Genomic DNA, 25,818 nt, shown 5'->3' on the forward strand with positions numbered 1-25,818 from the left:
AACTGAAATCCAATGAACAAAATGAGTGGTCTGGGCAGTCAGGATGGAAAATAAGGAGCTGAATGATGCTGGACGTCCTCCAGCCTGTAAATGAAGCGGGCTCTATCTGACTTTCTGCAGCTTCTAAGAAAAACACAGTGTGCGGTGAAATCAGAGTTAGCAATGTCAGCCCAGGAGAGGAGCCGGTACAACTGTGCGGGATGGAAGGGAGGGCTGGAGTTCCTCTTTAATAGAAGCGTCCCTGCGGCTCGAGGAGGATGTATTTCTTGAGTGTGGCGGGCAGCGAAAGTTGCGGGACGGCCCGGTGGCATCTGTTCCGTAAAAACATGCGTATCGCACATCTGGCCAGGTGCATGAGAGTGCGCGGAGTGTTACTGCAGACCGCGAAAAGAGCGTCATAGAAAGAGCGATGTCTCTGCAATATAGAAACGTCAGAGATGTAATAAAAAACAATACACACACCTACGACAATCAGAGACGTGATCACTGACAATGACATGGGTGATACGCAAACACTCTTAAAGCAGTTGTGCTCTCAACCAAACTGTTAAACCATCCAATGGCTGGAGTCATAACTGATCACATGTGCAGCATTATGGTGGCTGAAGATTAACCACTTGTTTACAAGTTAAAATCAGTATTTTTTGATCGAAAATTGCTTAGAACCCCCAAACATTATATAGTATGTGTGTGTGTTTATTTGTATAAATTTTTTTTGCAGAGGTCCTAGAGAATAAAATGGCGGGCGTTACAATATTTTATGTCGCACTGTATGTATTTACAGTCTTTCACTTCAATGAATTAAAAAAACAAAACAGTAAAGTTAGCCCAATTTTTTTGCATAATGTGAAAGATCATGTTACACCAAGAAAAATTCTTACCTAACATGTCATGCTATAAAATTGCGCACACCCATAGAATTGAGTACTCAACCACTTTCAGACCGGACCGTTTTGCTGGCTTAAGACCAGAGCACTTTTTGCGATTCGGCACTGCGTCATTTTAACTGACAATTGCGTGGTCGTGCGACGTGGCTCCCAAACAAAATTGACATCCTTTTTTCCCACAAATAGAGCTTTCTTTTGGTGGTATCTGATCACTTCTGAGGTTTTTATTTTTTGCGCTAGAAACAAAAAAAGAGCCCCAATTTTGAAAAAAAAAAACGCATTATTTTTAACTTTTTGCTATAATAAATATCCCTCAACAATATATAAAAAAAACATTTTTTTTCCTCAGATTAGGCCGATATGTATTCTTCTACATATTTTTGGTAAAATAAATCGCAATAAGCGATTATTGATTGGTTTGCGCAAAATGTATAGCGTTTACAAAATGGGGGATAGTTTTATTGCATTTTTATTGATAATTTTTTTTTTTACCAGTAATGGCGGCGATCAGCAATTTTTATTGTAACTGCGACATTATGGCAGACACATCGGACATTTTCGACACATTTTTGGGACCATTGTCATTTATACAGCAATCACTGCTATACAAATGCACTGATTCCTGTGTAAATGACACAGGCAGTGAAGGGGTTAACCAGTGGGTGGCAGTGTAGGGGTTAAGTGTGTCCTAGGGGCATGTTACTAACTGTGGGGGGGTGTGGCTGTGTGTTAGTGAACACTGATCTCTGCACCAATCAAAGGGAGCAGAGATCAGTGTCACTTGTTGCTAGGCAGAACGGGGAGATGCTGTTTACTTCTGCATCTCCCCGTTCAGCCTCCCCATGAGACGATCGCGGGTATCCCCATGGCGATTGAGTCCAACATCCCTTGTGACAGTAATAGGCGGTGACAGGTACTTTTCATGGAGGGATCTGAGGTCTATAAGACCCCAAACCCCTCCTATGCACTTGAAAGAATACAAAACAGCAAAATCCACTTCCCGGTTGCTACATTTGAGACCTGATCAAAGCCAGCAAGTGGAGTCCGGGCAAATGGCGATAGGCGGCGGAAGGGGGGGGGGGTGGCGTCCGGTGTGGACATCACTCCAGAACAAGCCAAATGACAAACAGGTACGCGATTTGGCGGCTAGTGGTTAAACAGAGGCAAAGATGGAAGCTTCCTTGGCTGAAAACCATAGGAGGGTTTAGCTCCACTTTAATATTGCACAGTGTTGCTTGTGTATATGAGGCTCACACAAACTCAGATCACTTTTGGACGCAGCACATACACTGGTGAGCCATAACATTATGACCACTGACAGATAAAGTGAATAACATTGATCATCTTGTTACAATGACATCTGAAAGTGGATGGGATATATTAAGCAGCAAGTGAACATGTTGCCCCTGAAGTTGACTTGTTGAAAACAGAAAAAATGGGCAAGTGACAGTGGCGGTGCTTCCATTAAGGGCGCACGGGCGCCGCTCCCTCTATCCTGGCCACCCCCCTCTATGACTAATGGATAGATTCTTGGATTGCATTAATCTATCCATGGCCACCGCTGCCTCCCCCTATTCAGGCGTCCGGCCCCTTTTCGTATGCCGGGCGCCTGAATTCCAGCGGCGGGGGTGTATTTTTGAAGCACTTTATTAGAGGCATAGGCTCTGATAAGCTTCAAAATATGTGCACTCAGAATGTAAAGCATTGCACTCTGAGTCCAACCAGGTGTGTTAGAAAAGCAAATGAATATTCACTTATCTAACACTGAACTACCTCTTTGCCAATCAGGAAGCGCGGGTCTATTACCTGTCATCTGATTGGCTGAAAGGACAGGCTCTGCGATTGGACGCCTATCAGGAGGAGGGGAGGAGACGCATTGAGGACACAGGAGCCGCTGTATGACCCGCTGCCTGACCCGACACCACAATAGGGTAAGTGCCGGGAAGATGGCGAGCGGGCGGGGGGAGCAGCATTTAATAGGGCACAGTGGCAGCATTAGATGGACACAGTGGTACTTTTTGATGGGGCACAGTGGCAGCATTTGATGGGGCACAGTGGCAGCATCTGATGGGCACAGTGGCAGCATCTGATGGGCACAGTGGCAGCATCTGATGGGCACAGTGGCAGCATTTTATGGGCACAGTGGCAGCATTTGATTGGGCACAGTGGCAGCATTTGATTGGGCACAGTGGTTGCATTTGATGGAGCAGAGTGGCTGCATTTGATGTGGCACAGTGGCTGCATTTGATGTGGCACAGTGGCTGCATTTGATGTGGCACAGTGGCAACATTTGATGGGGCACAGTGGCAGCATTTGATGGGGCACAGTGGCAGCATTTGATGGGCACAGTGGCTGCATTTGATGGAGCAGAGTGGCTGCATTTGATGGAGCAGAGTGGCTGCATTTGATGGAGCAGAGTGGCTGCATTTGATGGAGCAGAGTGGCTGCATTTGATGGAGCAGAGTGGCTGCATTTGATGGAGCAGAGTGGCTGCATTTGATGGAGCAGAGTGGCTGCATTTGATGTGGCCCAGTGGCTGCATTTGATGGGGCACAGTGGCTGCATTTGATGGGGCACAGTGGCTGCATTTGATGGAGCAGAGTGGCTGCATTTGATGGAGCAGAGTGGCTGCATTTGATGGGGCACAGTGGCTGCATTTGATGTGGCACAGTGGCTGCATTTGATGTGGCACAGTGGCTGCATTTGATGTGGCACAGTGGCTGCATTTGATGTGGCACAGTGGCTGCATTTGATGTGGCACAGTGGCTGCATTTGATGTGGCACAGTGGCAGCATTTGATGGCATAGTGGCTGCGTTTGATAGCACAGTGAAAAAAAATTGAGCACCAGCCGCCACTGGGCAAGAGTAAGGATTTGAGTGACTTTGACAAGGACCAAATTGTAATGGCGAAACGACTGTGTCAGAGCAACTAAAAAACTGAATCTTTTTTATTATTATTACACAGGATTTATATAGTACCAACAGTTTGCGCAGCACTTTACAACAGGAGGGCAGACAGCACAGTTACAATACAATTCAATACAGGAGGAATCAGAGGGCCCTCTGCTCATCAGAGCTTACAATCTAGAAGGGAGGGTCAAGTGATACAAAAGGTAATAACTGTGGGGGATGAGCTGATGGAGAAAATAATAGTACAGTTGTTAGGTGAAGGCAGGATAGGCTTCTCTGAAGAGGAGGGTTTTCGGGGATGGGCTAAAAGTGGACAGAGCAGGAGATAGCAGGACAGATTGAGGTAGGGAATTCCTTAGGATAGGAGAGGCTTGGGAAAAGTCCTGGAGGAGAGCACAGAATGAGGTGACGAGGGACTTAGAGAGCAGGAGGTCTTGGGAGGAACAAAGAGAATAAATAGGTTGGTATTTTGAGACTAGGTTAGTGATGTAGCTGGGGGCAGAGTTGTGGATTGCTTTGTAATTTATTGTTAGTATTTTGAATTTAATTTGTTGGGTGAGTGGCAGCCAATGGAAGGATTGGCAGAGAGGGGTAGCAGACGCTAAGCTGATTCATGATGGACTGAAGGGGGGGGGGGGGGGGTAGCCTATGTAAAGATAATCCAATGAGGAGGGAGCTTCAGTAGTCGAGGTGAGGGGTGACCAGGGTTTAAGTTAGAAACTTTGTCTCATTGGTTAGGAAGGGGCGTATTTTGGAGATGTTGCGGAGGTTGAGGCGGCAGGCTTTGAACAGTGATTGGATGTGGGCCCGAAAGGACAGTTCAGATTTCAGGATTACACCTAGCACCCTGGCATGGGGTGATGGGTTGATGGATATGCCATTGATCTTGATGGAGGAGTCAGGAGAAGGGGCACTTCGGTGAGGAAATATTATGTGCTCTTGTGGGATGTTCCTGGTCTGCAGTGGTCGGGACCTACCAAAAGTGGTTAAAGGAAGGAAAACCTTTAACCAGCAACAGGATCATGGGTGGCCAAGGCTGGTTCATGCATGTGGGGAGCGAAGGCTGATCCAGGTAGTCCGATCCGATAGAAGAGCTACTGTAGCTCAAATTGCTGAAAAAAATAATGGTGGTTTTGATAGAAATCACAACTTGTGTATGGGGCTGCATAGCCGCAGACTGGTCAGGGGGCCATACGGTCAGCCTACAATGGGCACGTGAGCATCAGAACTGGACTATGGTGTAATGGAAGAAGGTGGCCTGGTGTGATAAATCATGGTTGCTTTCACATCATGCCTGCTTTTACATCAGGTGCATGTGCATCCCCTACCTGAGAAAGAGATGGCTCCAAGATGCACTATGGAAAGTCCGGTCCATGGAGGCCCCACCTCGCAACCTACAGGACTCAAAGGATCTACTATTGACATCTACTATTAACAGCGCCGCAAAGCGCACTCCCAGAAAAGAGGTCAGGGTCTCATCGAGAGCCCCGGGCTTGTAATAACGATCGGGACCCGAAACTCCCAATTCCTTGGAAGTTTGCTACAAAAGCACTGTGCAATGCAATGTCCTCCTTGGCTTACAATACTGCACTGACCCACTTATGGCCCATACACACAATCCAAAAATCAGATGTAAAATACTGCTTTCAACGCGATCGTACGATAATCGGATCGTTAGTACAGAGCCGACGAGAGCCGATCAGAACAGTTCATCCGATATTATCCGATCAGACAACACAAAAAATTTTCTCGCACGATACCAGATCGTACGATTTTAATTTAATCAGTACAGTTGTCGCCCAAAAATACAATACAAATACACTAAAAAAAATGACATCACTTCTGATTTTTTGATTCTGTTGTAGGAAAATTTTTGCAACTTTAGTAAACTCTTCAGGTTCGATATACCAATAGCATGCAAAAAAAACTGATGATCTGTGGTTCGATTTCCGGATCGAGTGTACGGGGAGTTTCTGATGTGCGGTATAGTATGGAAATGTAAAATGTATCCCAGGGCATGTTTTTCAATGGGCCTCCAGGCAGTTAATTAAATGAAGAATCAGCTCGGGCTGAAAAACACACCTTCACCAGTCAAGCTAGAGCTGTCCACTGCGGTATTTATTTTTGCCACAAGATGTCCTCAGTCCTTTGAGTTGCATGATGATCAGCCCAATGTCATTCACCCCAGAAGACATCATGACAGTGCCATTGTGTGTACTGATGTGTATTGGTGAGTGCTGCTTTTTGTATCTCCAAGGACTGCCCAGTGCTGGTAAAGATCTGGAGAAGAAATTAACCCAATTTGTTATTTGACCATCAGAAGGCATCTGAAAAAGGTAAGTAATTTTAACCATTTGCTGCCCACATAATGCACATGGGCTGCATGCAGGGCAGCCATCAGAAATTGTGGGGCCTCTTATACAGCTTTAGGCCTGGCCCCCCCCCCCCCCCCAGCCTGACCAACAACATTCCCCAGGGTTCCCGCCACTGGCCGCCCCACCAAATCTGCTCACTAGCCATCACACCAAGTCCTTCAGTGCCTCAGCCCCCTCACACCTGTACGCTCTCAGCCCCCTCACACCTGTATGCTCTCAGCCCCCCTCACACCTGTACGCTCTCAGCCCCCCTCACACCTATACGCTCTCAGCCCCCCTCACACCTGTACGCTCTCAGCCCCCCTCACACCTGTACGCTCTCAGCCCCCCTCACACCTGTACGCTCTCAGCCCCCCTCACACCTGTACGCTCTCAGCCCCCCTCACACCTGTACGCTCTCAGCCCCCCTCACACCTGTACGCTCTCAGCCCCCCTCACACCTGTACGCTCTCAGCCCCCCTCACACCTTTACGCTCTCAGCTCCCCTCACACCTGTACGCTCTCAGCTCCCCCTCACACCTGTACGCTCTCAGCTCCCCCTCACACCTGTACGCTCTCAGCCCCCTCACACCTGTACGCTCTCAGCCCCCTCACACCTGTACGCTCTCAGCCCCCTCACACCTGTACGCTCTCAGCTCCCCTCACACCTGTACGCTCTCAGCTCCCCCTCACACCTGTACGCTCTCAGCTCCCCCTCACACCTGTACGCTCTCAGCCCCCTCACACCTGTACGCTCTCAGCCCCCCTCACACCTGTACGCTCTCAGCCCCCCTCACACCTGTACGCTCTCAGCCCCCCTCACACCTGTACGCTCTCAGCCCCCCTCACACCTGTACGCTCTCAGCCCCCCTCACACCTGTACGCTCTCAGCCCCCTCACACCTGTACGCTCTCAGCCCCCCTCACACCTGTACGCTCTCAGCCCCCCTCACACCTGTACGCTCTCAGCCCCCCTCACACCTGTACGCTCTCATCCCCCCTCACACCTGTACGCTCTCAGCCCCCCTCACACCTGTACGCTCTCAGCCCCCCTCACACCTGTACGCTCTCAGCCCCCCTCACACCTTTACGCTCTCAGCTCCCCTCACACCTGTACGCTCTCAGCTCCCCTCACACCTGTACGCTCTCAGCCCCCCTCACACCTGTACGCTCTCAGCTCCCCCTCACACCTGTACGCTCTCAGCTCCCCCTCACACCTGTACGCTCTCAGCTCCCCCCCTCACACCTGTACGCTCTCAGCTCCCCCCCTCACACCTGTACGCTCTCAGCTCCCCCCCTCACACCTGTACGCTCTCAGCTCCCCCCCTCACACCTGTACGCTCTCAGCCCCCTCACACCTGTATGCTCTCAGCCCCCCTCACACCTGTATGCTCTCAGCCCCCCTCACACCTGTATGCTCTCAGTCCCCTCACACCTGTATGCTCTCAGTCCCCTCACACCTGTATGCTCTCAGTCCCCTCACACCTGTAGCTCTCAGCCCCCTCACACCTGTATGCTCTCAGCCCCTTCACACCTGTACGCTCTCAGCCCCCCTCACACCTGTACGCTCTCAGCCCCCTCACACCTGTATGCTCTCAGCCCCCTCACACCTTTACGCTCTCAGCTCCCCTCACACCTGTACGCTCTCAGCCCCCCTCACACCTGTACGCTCTCAGCCCCCTCACACCTGTACGCTCTCAGCCCCCCCTCAAACCTGTATGCTCTCAGCCCCCTCACACCTGTATGCTCTCAGCCCCCTCACACCTGTACGCTCTCAGCCCCCTCACACCTGTATGCTCTCAGCCCGCTCACACCTGTACGCTCTCAGCCCCCTCACACCTGTATGCTCTCAGCCCCCTCACACCTGTACGCTCTCAGCCCCCTCACACCTGTACGCTCTCAGCCCCCTCACACCTGTAACTCTCAGTCCCCCCTCAAACCTGTACGCTCTCAGCTCCCTAACACCTGTGTGCTCTCATCCCCCCTCACACCTGTACGCTCTCAGCCCTTCTCACACCTGTATTCTCTCAGCCCCCCCTCACACCTGTACGCTCTCAGTCCTCCTCACACCTGTACGCTGTTGCCCCCCTCACACCTGTATGCACTCACCCGCCCGTCACACCTGCCACTGACAGCTCCTGATCGCTGCTTATGATGGAAGGGGATCCCAATCATGTGACTGCTGTGAGAACCAATCACGGTGGTCATGTAGTCAGGAATTCGGCCTCTAGTGGGAGGCAATGGTGACAAGGTGTTTAAAAAAAAAGCATAAAATACCACTGGGGTTGGGGAACCTAAAGGGGTGCTTTGGAGGGGGAGGCCATGTTGGGCTTTAACTAGTAACCTTAATGCTGAAGTTTAACCCCTCCGGTCACCTGTACACATATATGCAGCCTCTCTGAAGTGGGTCTTCGTCCTTGAGGCCACGTATGTGGCCTCACGGTGCGCTGCACAGCTGCTCTGAGTCTCAAACGATCCGGAACTGGGAGGCCGGCTTCCCAATCACCAGATCACTGTAATAACCTCTGATTGACTATCACAGTGATTAGTTCCTGTGCGGGGTGCACTGTATTGTTTTTGCTCTGAATGGAGAGAAAGATGCATTGTATACACACACGATACATTATATATTGCATTGTATCCTTTTCTCCCTGCTAGAGGAGAAAAAAAAGTAAACAGAAACAAATGTGTGTACAAAAACAAATAGGTCAGTGTGTATAGGTAGGATAAAAAAAATAAAGCATTTTAAAAATGAATATCAGTGTCAGGGTGTTTCAGGTAATATAAGTAAAAAAAAAAAAAAGCGCTATTGTTTCTGGGCCTCACTAGGGATACAAACAACAAATATTATACACATACGTGGAATCGCTGCGATCGCCACACCATGCTTTTTTGTGCAGTGGGATTTATCTACTTGCCTACTGGCCACTTTTACCCCCTTCCTGCCCAGGCCAATGTTCATCTTTCAGCGCTGTCGTACTTTGACAATTGTGCGGTCATACAACACTGTACAGAAATTCAATTTTTATCATTTTTTTTCACACACATAGAGTTTTCTTTAGGTGGTATTTATTTACTATTGGATTTTTTTATTTTTTGCTAAACAAATGAAAAAAGACTGAATTTTTTGAAAAAACAAAAAACATTTTTCATAGTTTGTTATAAAATTTTGCAAACAGGTAATTTTTCTCCTTCACTGATATGCATTGATGAGGCGGCACTGATAGGTGGCACTGTTGGGCACTGACGAGGCGGTTCTGGTGGGCACTGATGAGGAGGCACTGATAGGCGGCACTGATGGGAGCGGTTAGGTGGCACTAATGGGTACTGATGAGCGGCACTGATGGGCACTGTTCGGTAGCACTGGTGGGTACTGATAGGCACTGGTATGTGGCCCTGATAGGCAGCACTGATAGGTGACACTGATAAGGAGGCACTGATGGCCACTGATTGGCAGCACTGATGGCCACTGATTGGCAGCACTGGTGGGCACTGATTGGCAGCACTGGTGGGCACTGTTGGGACTGCACTAATAGTCAGTGTCCTGATTATCAGGGCCAATGTCCCTTTAACACAAGCCTGTTATCAGTTCTCTTAGACCTTGTACACATGGTCGGACATTCCGACGGAAAATGTCTGATCGGACCATGTTGTCGGAAAATCCGACCGTGTGTGGGCTTCATCTGACTTTTTCCATCGGAATGTCCAACCAACAAAGTTTGAGAGCTGGATATAAATTTTTTCCGACAACATGCTCAGATCAAATTCCTAGACCAAATATATTGGCTACTAGCCTCAACGTAGTCCCGTCGTAACTAAATTACGTCATCACGTTATGAACGATCGGATTTTCCGACAACTTTGTCCGACCGTGTGTATGCAACACCAGTTTCGAACAAAATCCGACGGATTTTGTTGTCAGAATGTCCGACCGTGTGTACAAGGGCTAAGTCTCTCCTCACGCTGACAGCACGAGGAGAGAAAAAGAGAACAGATAACCGAATTTTGTTGACTTCCGTGATCCGCTGTCATTGGACACAGCTGATCACAAGGGCTGTAAAGGGCCATTACTACCCTCAGCCTCCCCTATACTGCATTCAGGCTCCCACATTACTGCTATGAGCCTCCCCTATTACTGTTCTCAACCCCCCCCATTACTGTCCTCACCCCCCCCCCCCTCACATAACCTACCCCTTCCTCTTCTACCTTACACAGATGGGGCGAAGCACAGCAGGTCTGGACTGAGGACGGAAGCTACAAGTTGGTGATTGGTTGTTAGGGCCACCTTTCATCCTAGCAACTAATAACCTGTTTGTTAATTCAGCAGCCCCGTCCACCATCCAGAGCTGTCCTGCCTTCCGCTCTCAGCTCTGTGGAAATTACAGCAGTGGTGGTGATGGTTGCTGGGCAGAAAAGCTCCTAGATGGCGGTCATTGACTTGGTCCGGATCCAAACCATGGTCTGCCATTGATGCCTGACCTAGATAATGCTGGATGTCCTCCAGCCAGGAAATAAGGTGGGCTTTGTCTGAGTTTCTGCAGCTTCTAATGCACATTGTGAAAAGCTTGAAGTGTGCAGTGAAATCAAAGTAAGCTATTTCAATCCAGCAGAGGAGCCGGTACAACTGTGAAAGACCAAAGGGAAGGCTGGAGATCAGGTTAAATATTTTATTACATATCTGAGATGAGGAGAGTTACTTTTATGTTTTTCCTGGTAGTAATAGTTATATTAATAGTGACTGTGCATTCTAGCTATAGGAGAGTCACTTGGCACCTTGGTTATATATACCAGACCTTTATAATTGGATATATGATATGGGGAAAGGGGATACTGCATACAGACAGCCCAGAGCCCACATTCTACAAACAACATAGTACGCTGTTACTGGGGGGTGCAGATCAGCAGTAATGGTCTTCCCTCAATAAAGACTGGTAACATGCACGGTATTATGTTTATCTCTTGATATAGAGCTAGAATAAATCATAAGTATCTAGTCATCAGATTCTATGATCCTGGGATTTCCTCTGAGAGGGTTGAAGGGTTGGTGCTTCTTCACATGTCTCTACAAGTCTGATCAATACATTCCTGACATGTCACAATATTCCGCTACTGTGTCATTTAAAAAAACAATTCTTCACCTTTTATCATTGATCCTGAACTTCACCACGATATAAAAAAATAAAAACATTCTAGTGATCTCATATATCAAAAGAGCACATATAGGGCAATATTAATCTACAACGCATAAATACAGTGGATATAAAAAGTTTACACACCCCATGTTAAAATGTCAGTTTCTGTGATGTAAAAACATGAGGCAAAGATATATCATTTCAGAACTTTTCCCACCTTTATATGGGACCTATAAACTGTACAACTCAGTTGAAAAACAAACTGAAATCTTTTAGGGGGCGGGGAGGAAAAATAAAAAACGAATAACTGGGGATGTAACTGTGTTCAGAATTAAGCAATTACGTTCAAACTCATGTTAAATAGGAGTCAGTACACACCTGCCATCACTTAAAGTGCTTCTGATTAACCCCAAATAAAGTTCAGCTGTTCTAGTAGGTCTTTCCTGACATTTTCTTAGTCGCATCCTACAGGATAAGCCATGATCCACAGAGAGCTTCCAAAGCATCAGAGGGATCTCATTGTTAAAAGGTATCAGTCAGGAGAAGGGTACAAACGAATTTCCAAGGCATTAGATAGACCATGGAATACAGTGAAGACAGTCATCATCAAGTGGAGAAAATATGGCACAACAGTGACATTACCAAGAACTGGACATCCCTCCAAAATTGATGAAAAGACGAGAAGAAAACTGGTCAAGGAGGCTGCCAAGAAGCCTACAGCAAATTTAAAGGAGCTGCAGGAATATCTGGCAAGTACTGGCTGTGTGGTACATGTGACAACAATCTCCCATATTCTTTATATGTCTGGGCTATGGGGTGGAGTGGCAAGATGGAAGCCTTTTCTTACCAAGAAAAGCATCCAAGCCTGGCTATATTTTGCAAAAACACACCTGAAGTCTCCCAAAAGCATGTGGGAAAATGTGTTATGGTCTGATGAAACCAAGGTTGAACTTTTTGGCCATAATGCCAAAAGATATGTGTCAGGTCACCTGATACCAGGTGACAGTTGCACTCCGTAGGAGTCGGAAGTGCACCACTAAGATAGTGGACCCTAGGACTGACTGCTGCACATAGTACCCAGGGAGGTTCAGGAAGCAGGTCTACTGGATCACTAACACAGATCCCAGTTGGAGCTAGAGCATAGATTCCCCAGGGCGTGGAGTCTAATAGCCAGCAGGTGTTCACCAGCACCTCTAGTGGTGAAGATGGACTGCGCTGCAGTCTGGCTCCAGGTTGCTGCCCCTAAGGTCTCACAGCTCAAAAAGGGATAAGGCAGAGGTCAGGGCAACTGGCAGACAGGAAAAACAGAGCACACGCCAAAAGATTCCGGGTCACAGGCAAGCAGGGGACACGGCAAAAGGTTAGGGTCACGAGCAAACAGGAATAGTGGAAAACACGCCAAGGTCGGTAACAGAGATAAGCGAAGAGCACATGGCAAGCAGGAAACAGGAAGCCAAACACACAATGAATAAAACAATGGTTGATCAGCACCGCTGGCCTGCAGTGCAAAGGTTAGTATAGGGTTCCCTGATATGGCCTGGGGTGGAGCCATGCTTAGAGGAGGGGTTATAAAAACAGCAAGGTGAGAGTGGCTGGCCTCTTAGTTCGAACACATGACAAAGAAAGATTACTGCATAACCATGACAATATGTTTGGCACAAAACAATACTGTACATCACCAAAAGAACACCATACCCACTGTGAAGCATGGTGGTGGCAGCATCATGCTTTGGAGCTGTTTTTCTTCAGCTGGAACAGGGGCCTTAGTCAAGGTAAGGATAGGAAAGCTAAACATGAAGAGGAACTTCATCTTTCAGCATGGCATCGACCCAAAGCATACTTCCAAATTAACAAAGGAATGGTTTCACCAGAAGAAGGTTAAAGTTTTGGAATGGGCCAGCCAGAGCCCAGACCTGAATCCCATTGAAAATGTGTGGGGTGATCTGAAGAGGGCTGTGCACAGGCGATGCCCTCGCAGCTTGACAGATTTAGAGTGTTTTTGCAAAGAAGAGTGGGCAAATATTGCCATGTCAAGATGTACCCTGCTATTTCTACTTCCCTCCACCTACAAGATTTCAGTTTGCTGTTTAACTGAGTTGTACAGTTTATAGGTCACATTAAAGGTGGAAAAAGTTCTGAAATGATTTATCTTTGTCTGATTTTTTTACATCACAGAAACCTGACATTTTAACATGTGGTGCGTAAACATTTTATATCCACTGTATATAAATAATGCTCATAATCAGATAATTAGATCACACATTACCAAGCTTTGTACATTGTATAAGATCAATACATGAAATAAAAGTTCAACCTTTGTGTAACAGTGTCTATATACATAAAACACGCGTACACATGACCAGAATTTCGGCCAGCACAAAACCGATGAGAGCTTTTCATCGGAAAATGCAACCGTGTGTATGCTCCATCAGAATTTAGCTGGCTGAATTCCCGCCAGCAAAAATTTGAGAGCATGCTCTCAATTTTCCAGACGGAAAAATTTTCTATCGGAAATTTCGATCGTGTGTATGCAATTCCGACACACAAAAACTCGCGCATGCTCAGATTCAACTGCGAGATGGAAGCTATTGGATACTGGGTATTGAACTTCCTTTTTCTAGTCCTGTCGTACATGTTGTACGTCACTGCGTTCTTAACGGTCGGAATTTGGTGTGACCATGTGCTTGAGCGAAATCCTGTCGAAATTCAGTTGGGAAAACCATCAGAGTCTTTTCTGACCAAAATTCCGATCGTGTGTACACAGCATTAGGGCTCATTTAGACATGCAAAGACATCTGAGCACCCATTAATGCACCTAATGCATTTGTCTCATGTTAAAAAATACTTGCCGGATGCCCTTTCTGTGCTGTTTTCTTATTGTATGGATTTTTGTACTTTCTCGGCTAGCAATGCTTTCTAAACGCATGTCAAATGCTCTGTAAATAACATTACAGGAGTGTTTATGACATGTTTGCAAAGCATTTACTTTGACAACAATAGAGGCATTTAGGAAGTGGCAAAGCCTGGCAAACGACGTGTTGCCTGTTTCACATGGGCTCCAGATTGTATAAGCAGTGTGAACAGCAAGCTTTAAGCTTTAAAAAAGCATTGTGGAGCTTTCGGCAAGCTTTGTTTAAGCTTTTAAAGTGACATTTGGCTCCAATTTGTAAATGTTAAACACAGCCCCTAATGGGGGTGTTGATTGCCACCTTAAACAAGCTGCTAGCAGGCTTCGGTGGGCTTTCAACAAGCTTCAAGAGGTTATAAAGCCTGCTAGCAGCTTGCTAAAGTAGTAATTGCCATTAGGATCTGCTTATAACCTGCTACATGTCAGGTAAGTTTTGCAGCGGGTGCGAAGCATTGCAACTGCTGCATATAAACACCCCCATCTATTGCCTTTTGCAGCTTAAGGGGGAGTGGTTGGGGTGGCAGCTCAACCATGCATTTTTACCACTCCCCAACCACACATCTAAAGGAGGCCTTCTTCTTTATCCTTTAATCCTCAGCTAACCGGCAAAGGCAAAAAAAAACTCACAATACTTTGTTCACCCAATAAAAACACACTTTTACTAAAAAATAAGTGATATTAAAGCCTTTGTTTTTTAAATACCAACATGTTATACTTACCTGCACTGTGTAATGGTTTTGAACCTGGATCCTCCTTTTCTCGGGTCCCTGGCTGGCGCTCCTGGTTCCTTTCTCCTGCCGGGTGCCCTCACAGCAAGCAGCTTGCTGTGGGGGCACCCAGGAAGGCACGCTCCCAAGCCGCAGCTCTGTGTGTCCATCCACACACGGAGCTGCGACTCAGTTCCACTCCCTCCTTCTACTGATTGGCTCCTGATTGGATCCCACTGTGATTGATAGCCAGTGGCCCAATGCCAAAAGCCAATCAGTTTGTGAGTGTGACTTCCCGTAGAGGCTGTGCTCTCGTGAACATCGCTGGATCGAGAGGGGGCTCAGGTAAGTATTAGAGGGGGCTGCTGCACACAGAATGTTTTTTACCTTCATACATAAAATGCATGAAAGTAAAAAAAATGCCTTTACAACCACTTTAAAATACACTCACATAAAAAGGTGCTCAGATAACACTTCCATAACCAGCATTAGACCTCTCAGCCCTCCCCTTGATAAAAACAATTTTGGACGAAACACGTCGGGAAGGAGCCACTGCATGTCTTTCCCAGATCCACCAGGATTGGATACCTGAGGTTTGGCTTAATTTTCTCTTTATGAGCATTATTTATATGTTCATACATATGAGCACTATTTGCACTTTATTTAGATATAAGACCACTAGGGTGCTTGTACACTAATTATAGCATCATTTGTTGTGTTTATTGAGGTGACAGATTTTTGGATCACAGATATACTGTAAAAAAAAAACATGCAGGTCTGTATTTTATTTAAACGAATAAAAGGAATGTTAAATACAGATAGTACACCTGTGCCTTGTGGAGGAGGTGTACGAATCCTAAAAATGGCTGCACAGAAAAGCAAATCCTTTTGGAAGCCATAAATACTAAATAGGGGCAAAAAGCTGCCATTCTATCAGAAAGTAAACAGGAAATGCTATATGATTTTTCTATAATATGGTATTAGGAATTATTATTCAGATTCACATGCATATTGAACCTAATATGGTATTTTATATAACTAGAGATCTCTAACAATATTGGTAATAATAATCAACACTGTACTAATATAACAAAAAAGACAGCATCTACAGTACATAATAATATATATTGTTATAGTTATTTATATACAATATATATATATATATATATATATATATATATACATATACATACTGTACATACATATATTATGCATATATATATATATATATATATATATATATTTTTTTTTATATATATATTTATATTTATTCATTATTTGCTTCCTTTCTTACCTCTAGGGCATCTTCAGGAATTGCTTTTATCCATTTGTGTGAGGCTGCGATGTGTTCATAGGCATTGACCATCACTTCTACGGCACTTGGGTACGAATGACACTCTTCCAAGACCTGGATATCAACCATTGGATTTATACAATATATATATTTTAGACTTGTGACGAATTAAATCAAATTATTAAAAAAAATATATATAAAAAAAACAGCCAATTGGGTATCAGTAAAAAAATGCATTAAAATTTCTACAGGAAATCAGATCAAATTTTGACACGTTACCTATTGTTTTAGCTGCATGGCAACAAGAGAATCCGTTCCTTTGGCACTACTTCTCCTGTAGGTCACAAGCAGGGCAGTCATCAGATATTTTGGGGCCCCTTGCACAGCTTTAGAGCCTTTAGCCACTTCAGCCCTGGAAGGATTTACCCCCGTTAATGACCAGGCCATTTTTTCCGATTCGGCACTGCGTTACTTTACCTGACAATTGCGTGGTCTTTCGATGCTATACCCAAACAACATTTATATATTTTTTTCCCCACAGATAGAGCTTTCTTTTGGTGGTATTTGATCACCTCTGTGTTTCTTGTTTTTTTTTTGTGCTATAAACAAAAAAAAAAGTAAATTTTGAAAAAAAAAATATAATATTTTTTATTTTCTGCTATAAAACATACCCAATAAAAAAAATTTAAAAATCAAATTTCTTCATCAATTTAGGCCAATATATATTCTGCTACATATTTTTGAGGAAAAAGACCCACCAATAAGCATATATTGATTGCTTTGTGCAAAAGTTATATAAAATAAGAGAAAGATTTATGGCATTTAATTTTTTTTACTAGTAATGTTGGCGATCTGCGATTTTTCACGGGACTTTAACTTTGCAGCGGACAGATCGGACACATAACTGACATCTTTAACATTTTTTTGGGAACTAGTGACTGGTTATTACAGTGATCAGTGCTAAAAATATACACTGTTATTGTACTAATGACACTGCCAGGGAAGGGGTTAGCATCAGGGGCCATCAAGGGGTCAACTGTTTTCCCTGGGTGTGTTTAAGAACTGTATGGGGGATGGGCTGCCTGGGATAACACAGAGATCTGTCTTCCTGCATAGCAGAAAGACAAGATCCTGTGTCATCCCCTGCCAGAACAGAGATCTGCCTTGTTTACTTTGGCACATCCCCTTTCTGTGTCTGTGGGGAACAATCGCGGATGGCCGGCAGACTCGTTGATTGGCTCCCTCGCTGGGCGATCGGCGTGTGTGCACGAACTGCCATACCGGTATAGCGATACTGAGCAGCTGAGACACCTTGCCGCAGTAAAACTGTAGAGGGTGGTTGGCAATCAGTTAACCGATTGACGATCGCCTCACGCCAATATAGGTTGGCAGAAGGGCAACATACAGGCAGAATCACGTACCTGTACGTTGCCCTTTAAAAAGGGCCGGCGGCAAGCTCCGTGAGTCGGGTCGCAGGTCCCGCGGACTTGATCGCAGCAGAGATACCCGCGATCGCCTCGCGGTGAGGAAGAACGGGCATCTCCCCATTCTGCCTAGTGACACTGTCACTGATCTCTGCTTCGTGTAATCGGAGCAGAGATCAGTGACGTGTCACACACAGCCACGCCCCCCATAGTTAGAAACACGCCTCTAGGACACACTTATCCCCTACACTACCACCTAGTGGTTAACCCCTTCACTGCCAGTGTCATTTATACAAGAATCACTGCATTTGTATAGCACTGATTGCTGTATAAATGACAATGCTCCCAAAAATGTGTCAGAAATGTCTGATGTGTCCGCAATAATGTCGCAGTCACCATAAAAAATCGCTGATCACCGCCATTTAAAAAAAAATATTAATAAAAATGCCATAAAACTATCCCCTATTTTGTAAATGCTATAACGTTTGAACAAACCAATCAATAATTGCTTATTGAGATTTTTTTTTTTTTTAAACAAAAATATGTAGAAGAATACGTATCGGCCTAAACTGAGGAAAAAAATATTTTTTTATATATTTTTGGGGGATATTTATTATAGCAAAAAGTAAAAAATAATGTGTTTTTTTTCAAAATTGTCACCTTTTTTTGTTTATAGCGCAAAAGAAAAAAAATACAGGGGTGATCAAATACCACCAAAAGAAAGTTCTATTTGTGGGAAAAAAAGGACGTCAATTTTGTTTGGGAGCCATGTCGCACGACCGCGCAATTGTCAGTTAAACCGACGCAGTGCCGAATCGCAAAAAGTGCTCTGGTCAGGAAAGGGGGTAAATTCTTCCGGGGCTGAAGTGGTTACAGCCACCCCCTCCACAGCCACCATGAGTGCTGAAGGGACAGAGCAGAGAGCTGATGACTGACAGTCACCACTCTCTGCTCACTGAAGACAGAGAACTGAGCAATCAGTAGTCTTTGATCGTTCAGTTCTTGGTCTTAGAGGCTGCGGGGGATAGATGCAGAATTATACCAATGCTGCACCCATCTAGGTGAGTATATATGTTTTTTTTTTGTTTTTTTTGCATTCCCAACTTCTATTTTAGAGCAAAGCTCCAGTCATTTATTTTATTTTATTTAGTTTTGAATGGAAATGGAAGATATGCAACAAGATGGACTTTTGAGGTACCCAACATCATATATAATCATTAAAACTATATATTTTAGTAAATAAGTTTAAAAAAAGTTATTATTAAAACATGTTGTGATGTGTATAGGCCATTTACAGTTTCGTCCTCTAAGCATATACATTGATTACCAAATATAATGTTAGTTGGTAGTAATTGAGGATATATGGTTAGAGGATAAAAAAAAAAGTTTTTTTTTAATATTTAAAAAAATTATAATTTTAATGATTGTATTTAGTGTTGGTGCTCTGTCCAACCTATTCATCCAAATCACCTACCCTGGTCTTTAAACAAGAATGTTTTTAATTTCACAGATTATAAACTCTTGAGGAGGGAATTATCTGAAATTCCTTACGATTAACATGATCTACTTTTCCACTTCACTCTCTAAGTGGTTACAAATGTTTTGGCACTCAGAGAGGAGCGACTTGATGTCTTCAAATGCTATTTCCAGTATGAAGACTGAAACGTCAAGAATCCCAGATTTATTTGACTTTTTTTTTTTTACTTATATACAGTATCTCACAAAAATAAGTACACCCCTTACATTTTTGTAAATATTTTATTATATTTTCATGTGACAACACTGAAGAAATGACACTTTGCTACAATGTAAAGTAGTGAGTGTACAGCTTGTATAACAGTGCGAATTTGCTGTCCCCTCAAAATAACTCAACACAGCCATTAATTTCTAAACCACTGGCAACAAAAGTGAGTACACCCCTATGTGAAAATTTCCAAATTGGGCCCAATTAGCCATTTTTCCTCCCCGGTGTCATGTGACTCATTAGTCTTACAAGGTCTCAGGTGTGAATGGGGAGCAGGTGTGTTAAATTTGGTGTTATCGCTCTCACTCTCCCATACTGGTCACTGGAACATGGCACCTCATGGCAAAGAACTCTCAGAGGATCTGAAATACCTATCTACATAAAGATGGCCGAGGCTATAAGATTGCCAAGACCCTGAAACTGAGCTGCAGCACAAAAAGTGTAGCTGCTGACTTGTACTAAACACACACTCACCTGTCCCACGGTCCAGCGATACGGTCCCCCAAAGCCTTGGTTCTCTTTCCCACCTCTCCCCGCCATCATGAATGTAAGCGCGTGCTGCGTGAGTTGCGCTGCGCATCCTGAATGGCCGGGCAATTTTCTGGGACCTGTGACGTGTCCCAGAAGATTGCAGGGAGGGAGGGGGAGTGGTAGCGCTCCGAACGGGAGTGGGAGATGGGTACCTGTCAAAACTAAGTACCCGCTCCCCCCCCCCACCCCAAAAAAATGATGTGCCAAAAGTGGCATGTCGGGGGGTCAGGACAAGTCCTTAAAAAGGGAAGTTCCACTTTTGGGTGGAACTCCGCTTTTAGTACTTTTGTAATTTGGCATTGTCCTCTGTCCTCCCCTTCTGTTTAGTACTAGTTCAGTCCTAGCTAGACCCTTTCTGTTTCTTCCATGTTCCCTCACAGAGACAGAATTTAGGGAAGTTATTGTCCTCTTACACTTGAATAATCTGAAAAAAACATCCTCTGTACTACAACTGTCTGAAGTAAAAGTGCATTGGATTTAAAGTTTGTGTCTTATTGAAGAGCTAAGCTGCCTGTGGATGGTGCCAAGTCAGCAGGTAAGCATATTGTCTGAACAGACTAGGTCTAAGGAGGTATGTCAATGCATAATGCAATATTCAAAACAGAACAGTTGGATACCTCCAAAAGTCCATCTCAAAACATATTTTCCAATTTATGTTTATACTTTGGATGTAGTGCCCTAAGGCCCCTTTCACACTGAGGTGTTTTTCAGGCGCTACAGCGCTAAAAATAGGGCCTGTATCGCGCCTGAAAAAAGGGGCTTCTTTCACTCCAGTGTGAAAGCTGGAAGGCTTTCACACTGAAGCGGTGCACTAGCAGGACAGTAAAAAAAAGTCCTATTCCGCTCCTACCCATTGAAATCAATGGGGCAGCGGCGCTTTGCAGGTGGTTTTAACCCTTTTTCGGACGATAGGAGGGGTTAAAACTGCCCTGCTAGCAGCCGAATACTGCCGCTTAAACTACGGTAAAGGGGCGCTAAAAATATCGCCGCTTTACCGCCGATGCCCGCACCGCCCCAGTGTGAAAGGTGCCTTACTCTTGCATCCGCTTGCAATTATATAGTTTTGGATAGGAAAGATAACATTTCTGTTTTTTATTTCTGTCTGTGACCTCACTTTACTAACATGTCTTTGTTTTTACATAATTACATAGTAGATGAGGTTGAAAAAAGACACAAGTCCATCAAGTCCAACCTATGTGTGTGATTATATGTCAGTATTACATTGTATATCCCTGTATGTTGCCGTCGTCCAGGTGCTTATCTAATAGTTTCTTGAAACTATCAATGCCCCCCGTTGAGACCACCACCTGTGGATGGGAATTCCACATCCTAACCGCTCTTACAGTAAAGAGCCCTCTACGTAGTTTAAGGTTAAACCTATTTTGCTTTAATTTCAATGAGTGGCCACGTGTCTTGTTAAACTCCCTTCTGCGAAAAAGTTTTATCCCTATTGTGAGGTCACCAGTACGGTATCAAGCGTCTCTTCTCCAGAGAGAATAAGTTCAGTGCTCGCAACCTTTCCTCATAATTAATATCCTCCAGAACCTTTATTAGCTTTGTTGCCCTTCTTTGTACTCGCTCCATTTCCAGTACATCCTTCCTGAGGACTGGTGCCCAGAACTGGACAGCATATTCCAGGTGCGGCCTGACCAGAGTCTTGTAGAGCAGGAGAATTATTGTTTTATCTCTGGAATTAATCTCCTTTTTAATGCCAATATTCTGTTTGCTTTGTTAGCAGCAGCTTGGCATTGCATGCCATTGCTGAGCCTATCATCTACTAGGACCCCCAGGTCATTTTCCATCCTAGATTCCCCCAGAGGTTCTCCTTCCAGTCTAAAGATTGCATTCATATTTTTGCCACCCAAATGCATTATTTTACATTTTTCTACATTGAACCTCATTTGCCATGTAGTTGCCCACCCCATTCATTTGTTCAGATCTTTTTTCAAGGTTTCCACATCCTGCAGAGAAGTTATTGCCCTGCTTAGCTTAGTATCGTCAAATACAGAGAGTTAACTGTTTACTCCATCCTCCAGGTCATTTATGAACAAGTTAAATAGGATTGGTCCCAGCACAGAACCCTGGGGGACCCCACTACCCACCCCTGACCATTCTGAGTACTCTCCATTTATCACCACCCTCTGAACTCACCCTTGTAGCCAGTTTTCAATCCATGTACTCACCCTATGATCCATGCCAACAGACTTTACTTTGTACAGTAAATGTTTATGAGGAACTGTGTTAAATGCTTTTGCAAAATCCAGATACGCCACATCTACGGGCCTTCCTTTATCTAGATGGCAACTCACATCATCATAGAAGGTTAATAGATTGGTTTGGCAAGAATGGTTCTTCATGTATCCATGCTGATTACTGCTAATGATACTGTTCTCATTACTAAAATCATGTATATAGTCCCTTATCATCCCCTCCAAGAGTTTACATACTATTGATGTTAGGCCAACTGGTCTGTAACTCCCAGGGGTGTATTTTGGGCCCTTTTTAAATATTGGTTCCACATTGGCTTTTCTCTAATCAGCTGGTACCATTCCGGTCAGTAGACTGTCAGTAAAAATTAGGAACAATGGTCTGGCAATTACTTGACTAAGTTCCCCAAGTAGCCTCAGGTGCAAGCCATCTTGTCCCGGTGATTTATTAATGTTAAGTTTCCCAAGTCTAATTTTAATTCTGTTAACCATGGAGGTGCTTCCTGTGATGTGTCATGAGGATAAACACTGCAGTTTTGGTTACTGAAGCCCCCCGATTTCCTTGTGAAGACTGAGGAGAAGAATAAATGCAATACCTTCACCATCTCCCCCTCCTTTGTAACCAGATGTCCTTCCTCATTCTTGATGGGGCCAATATGGTCTGCCCTCCCTTTTTTACTGTTTGCATACTTAAAGAATTTCTTGAGTTTTTTTTTGTTCTCCTCCACTATGTGTCTTTCATGTTCTATGTTAGCCGTCCTTATTGCAACTTACATTTTTTTTTGCATTCTTTATAAAGTCTGAATGCTGATGATGATCCCTCAACTTTGTATTTTTTGAAGGCCTTCTCCTTTTCTTTTATATGCATTTTTATATTGGAGCTAAGCCATCCAGGACTCTTGTTCACTCTTTTATATGTATTACCCAATGGGATGCATTGGTTAATGCCCTTATTTAATATTCTCTTAAAGCAAACTCATCTCTCCTCCGTGTTATTAATTCCTAAGATTGTATCCCAATTTATGCCTTCTAGCAAGGTTCGTAGTTTAGGGAAGTTGGCTCTTTTGAAATTCAGTGTCTTTGTATTCCCCTTATGTTTCCTATTTGTTTTATACTGAAGCCAATTGACCTGTGATCGTTGTTACCTAAATTGAACTGTATTTTCACATCCGTGATCAGGTCTGTATTGTTGGTAATCAGTATATCCCGTAACGCTTTATTTCTAGTTGGTGCGTCTACCATCTGACCGATAAAATAGGCATGCAAGACATTTAGGAACTGGCGAGCCTTAGATGAATGCGTGGTTCCCTCCGCCCAGTCTATGTCTGGATAGTTAAAATCCCTTATTATGATAACACTTCCCATCCTTGCTGCTAATCCAAATTTTTGTGTGTGTCCCCACTGGAGAGATTTCCCATCCATCCCCTGCAATGTTTGGCGTTGGTACAGATACACAAGGTGACACACACACACACACACACGTTAAAATGGCAATTAACCACCTTAAGTGGAGGGCCACCCTAAAAAACAAAACATTAAAATGTTCCAAAAATATTTTTTTAAAAAGTGATTTTTTTTTAAACTTACCAGAAATGCCTGTTGCTAGGCAGATCGTCCTAATCTGCCTCTTCCTACTCCGCGGTGATCTTCGCTGGTCTTCTCCTACGCACGTTGTCTTCTGGGGAATGGGGCGCGGTGTGTCCTGGGAACTGTGTGTCCCCCAGAACACAGCGTGCCCCATTCACAAAGCGCTGCGCGACTCGCGCATGCGCAGTAGGAAACGGACAGTGAAGCTGCAAGGCTCCACTGCCTGTTTCCCTTAGATAGAATGGCAGTGCTGGGACCAGAGAGCCGAGAGATGGGTCAGCCTCGGGAGGTCGACATCGCGGGCACCCAGGTAAGTACGCTTATTAAAAGTCCGCTACAGTGTTTGTTGCTGCTGACATTTAAGAAAAAAACATTTTCAGCTGGCCCTCCCCTTTAAGGACCAAGCCTCTTTCTGAGATTTGGTGTTTACAAGTTAAAAACATTTTTTTTTGTTAGAAAATTACTTAGAACCCCCAAAAATTATATATTTTTTATAACACCCTAGAGAATAAAATGGCGGTCGCTGAAATACTTTCTGTCGCACCGCATTTGCGCAGTGGTCCTTACAAGCGTACTTTTTTTGGAAAAAATACACTTTTTTTAATTAAAAAAATAGGACAACAGTAAAATTAGCCCAATTTATTTATTTTTTATTGTAAAAGATAAGGTTATGCTGAGTAAACTGATACCCAACATGTCATGCTTCTAAATTGTGCCTGCTCGTGGAATGGCGACAAAGTTTTACCCTTAAAATTCTCCATAAGTGAAGTTTAAAAAGTCTACAGGTTACCAGTTTTGTGTTACAGAAGAGGTCTAGGGCTAGAATTATTGCTCTCGCTCTAATGATCGCGGCAATACCTCACATGTGTGGTTTGAACACCATTTTCATATGTGGCGCTGCTCACGTATGCGCTCGCTTCCACGTGTGAACTCAGCGGGGCCGGGCATGTTTAAAAAAAAAAAATATTATTTATTTCACCTTTTATTTTTTATTTTTACACTGTTCTTTAAAAAAAAAATGGTGTCACTTTTAGTCCTATTACAAAGAATATAAACATCCCTTGACAGGACCTCCTAAATATGAGATCTGGGGTCAAAAAGACCTCAGATCTCATATTTACACATTTAAAATGCAATAAAAAAAAAAGAATGGAATGTCATTTTAAAAAAAAAAAATGTCCCTTTAAGAGCTATGGGCGGAAGTGACGCTTTGACGTAGCTTGCACCCTGCAGTGATATGGAGACGGGTGGGGGCCAACTTCTTCTCACTCATCACCATACCACAGATGTGACAGGACCGATCACTTCCACCGTTACCGGTGGCTTCGGTAAGAGGCGGAGGGCACCAGAGCGCGGCAGGAGAGCACCCCCCAATAAACGTGATCTTGTGGCGAATCAGCCACAGAGACCACTTTTATCTGAAAGCGGACTGCCCACTGAAGAAGAGGATACCGGGGATATGGTATCTAGCTGCTGCCATAACAACGATATCCCTCTTCAAAATACCACCATATAACAACGGTGGGCGGTCCATAAGTGGTTAAAGGTTAGTTTCCCACATCTGTGGCTTTTAAATTTCAATTAGTGTCTATAAATAGCCAATGAGTTTGTTCTCTCACGTGGATGCACTGAGCAGGCTAGATACTGAGCCATGGGGAGCATAAAAGAACTGTCAGAAAACCTGCGTAACAAGGCAATGTAACGTTATAAAGGTGGAAAAGGATATAAAAAGATATCCAAAGCTTTGAATGTACCAGTCAGTACTGCTCAATCACTCATTAAGAAGTAGAAAATTCGGGGATCTCTTGATAGCAAGCCAAGGTCAGGTAGACCAAGAAAGATTGCAGCAACAACTGCCAGAAGAAGAATTGTTCAGAATACAAGAAAAACCCACAGGTAACCTCAGGAGAAATACAGGCTGCTCTGGAAAAAGACAGTGTGGTTGTTTTTAAGGCGCACAATACGATACTTCTTGTCCTCAGAAGAGGCGTGATGTAATCTTCCAGTTAGGAACAAAGACAGCAATAAAAACCTGATAGAATTGCATTAGAAGTTCTATCTAATACAACATAAAGAGTTTTGTTTGTAGTTTAAAATGGTTTTCGATTCAATTGTTTAATATGGGGATCAGCAA

General features: G+C 44.3%; 1 protein-coding gene across 1 annotated transcript in view; it reads right to left on the reverse strand.

Annotated features, from left to right (window-relative positions):
• Positions 1 to 218: 218 nt before the first annotated feature.
• ASB4 (ankyrin repeat and SOCS box containing 4) overlaps positions 219 to 25,818 on the reverse strand; it is a 67,667-nt gene continuing 42,067 nt past the window's right edge. The window contains exons 4-5 of the mRNA XM_077490754.1: positions 16,192 to 16,305; positions 219 to 415 (exon numbers count right to left, since the gene is read on the reverse strand). Of these exons, the coding sequence (XP_077346880.1) occupies positions 227 to 415; positions 16,192 to 16,305 (303 nt within the window). The 3' untranslated portion in view covers positions 219 to 226. The remainder of the gene's footprint in view (positions 416 to 16,191; positions 16,306 to 25,818) is intronic.

This window comes from Lithobates pipiens, unplaced genomic scaffold, assembly GCF_037356315.1.
Source record: "Lithobates pipiens isolate NorthernLeopardFrog02 unplaced genomic scaffold, aLitPip1_a1.2 Scaffold_19, whole genome shotgun sequence".
Classification (NCBI taxonomy): domain Eukaryota; kingdom Metazoa; phylum Chordata; class Amphibia; order Anura; family Ranidae; genus Lithobates; species Lithobates pipiens.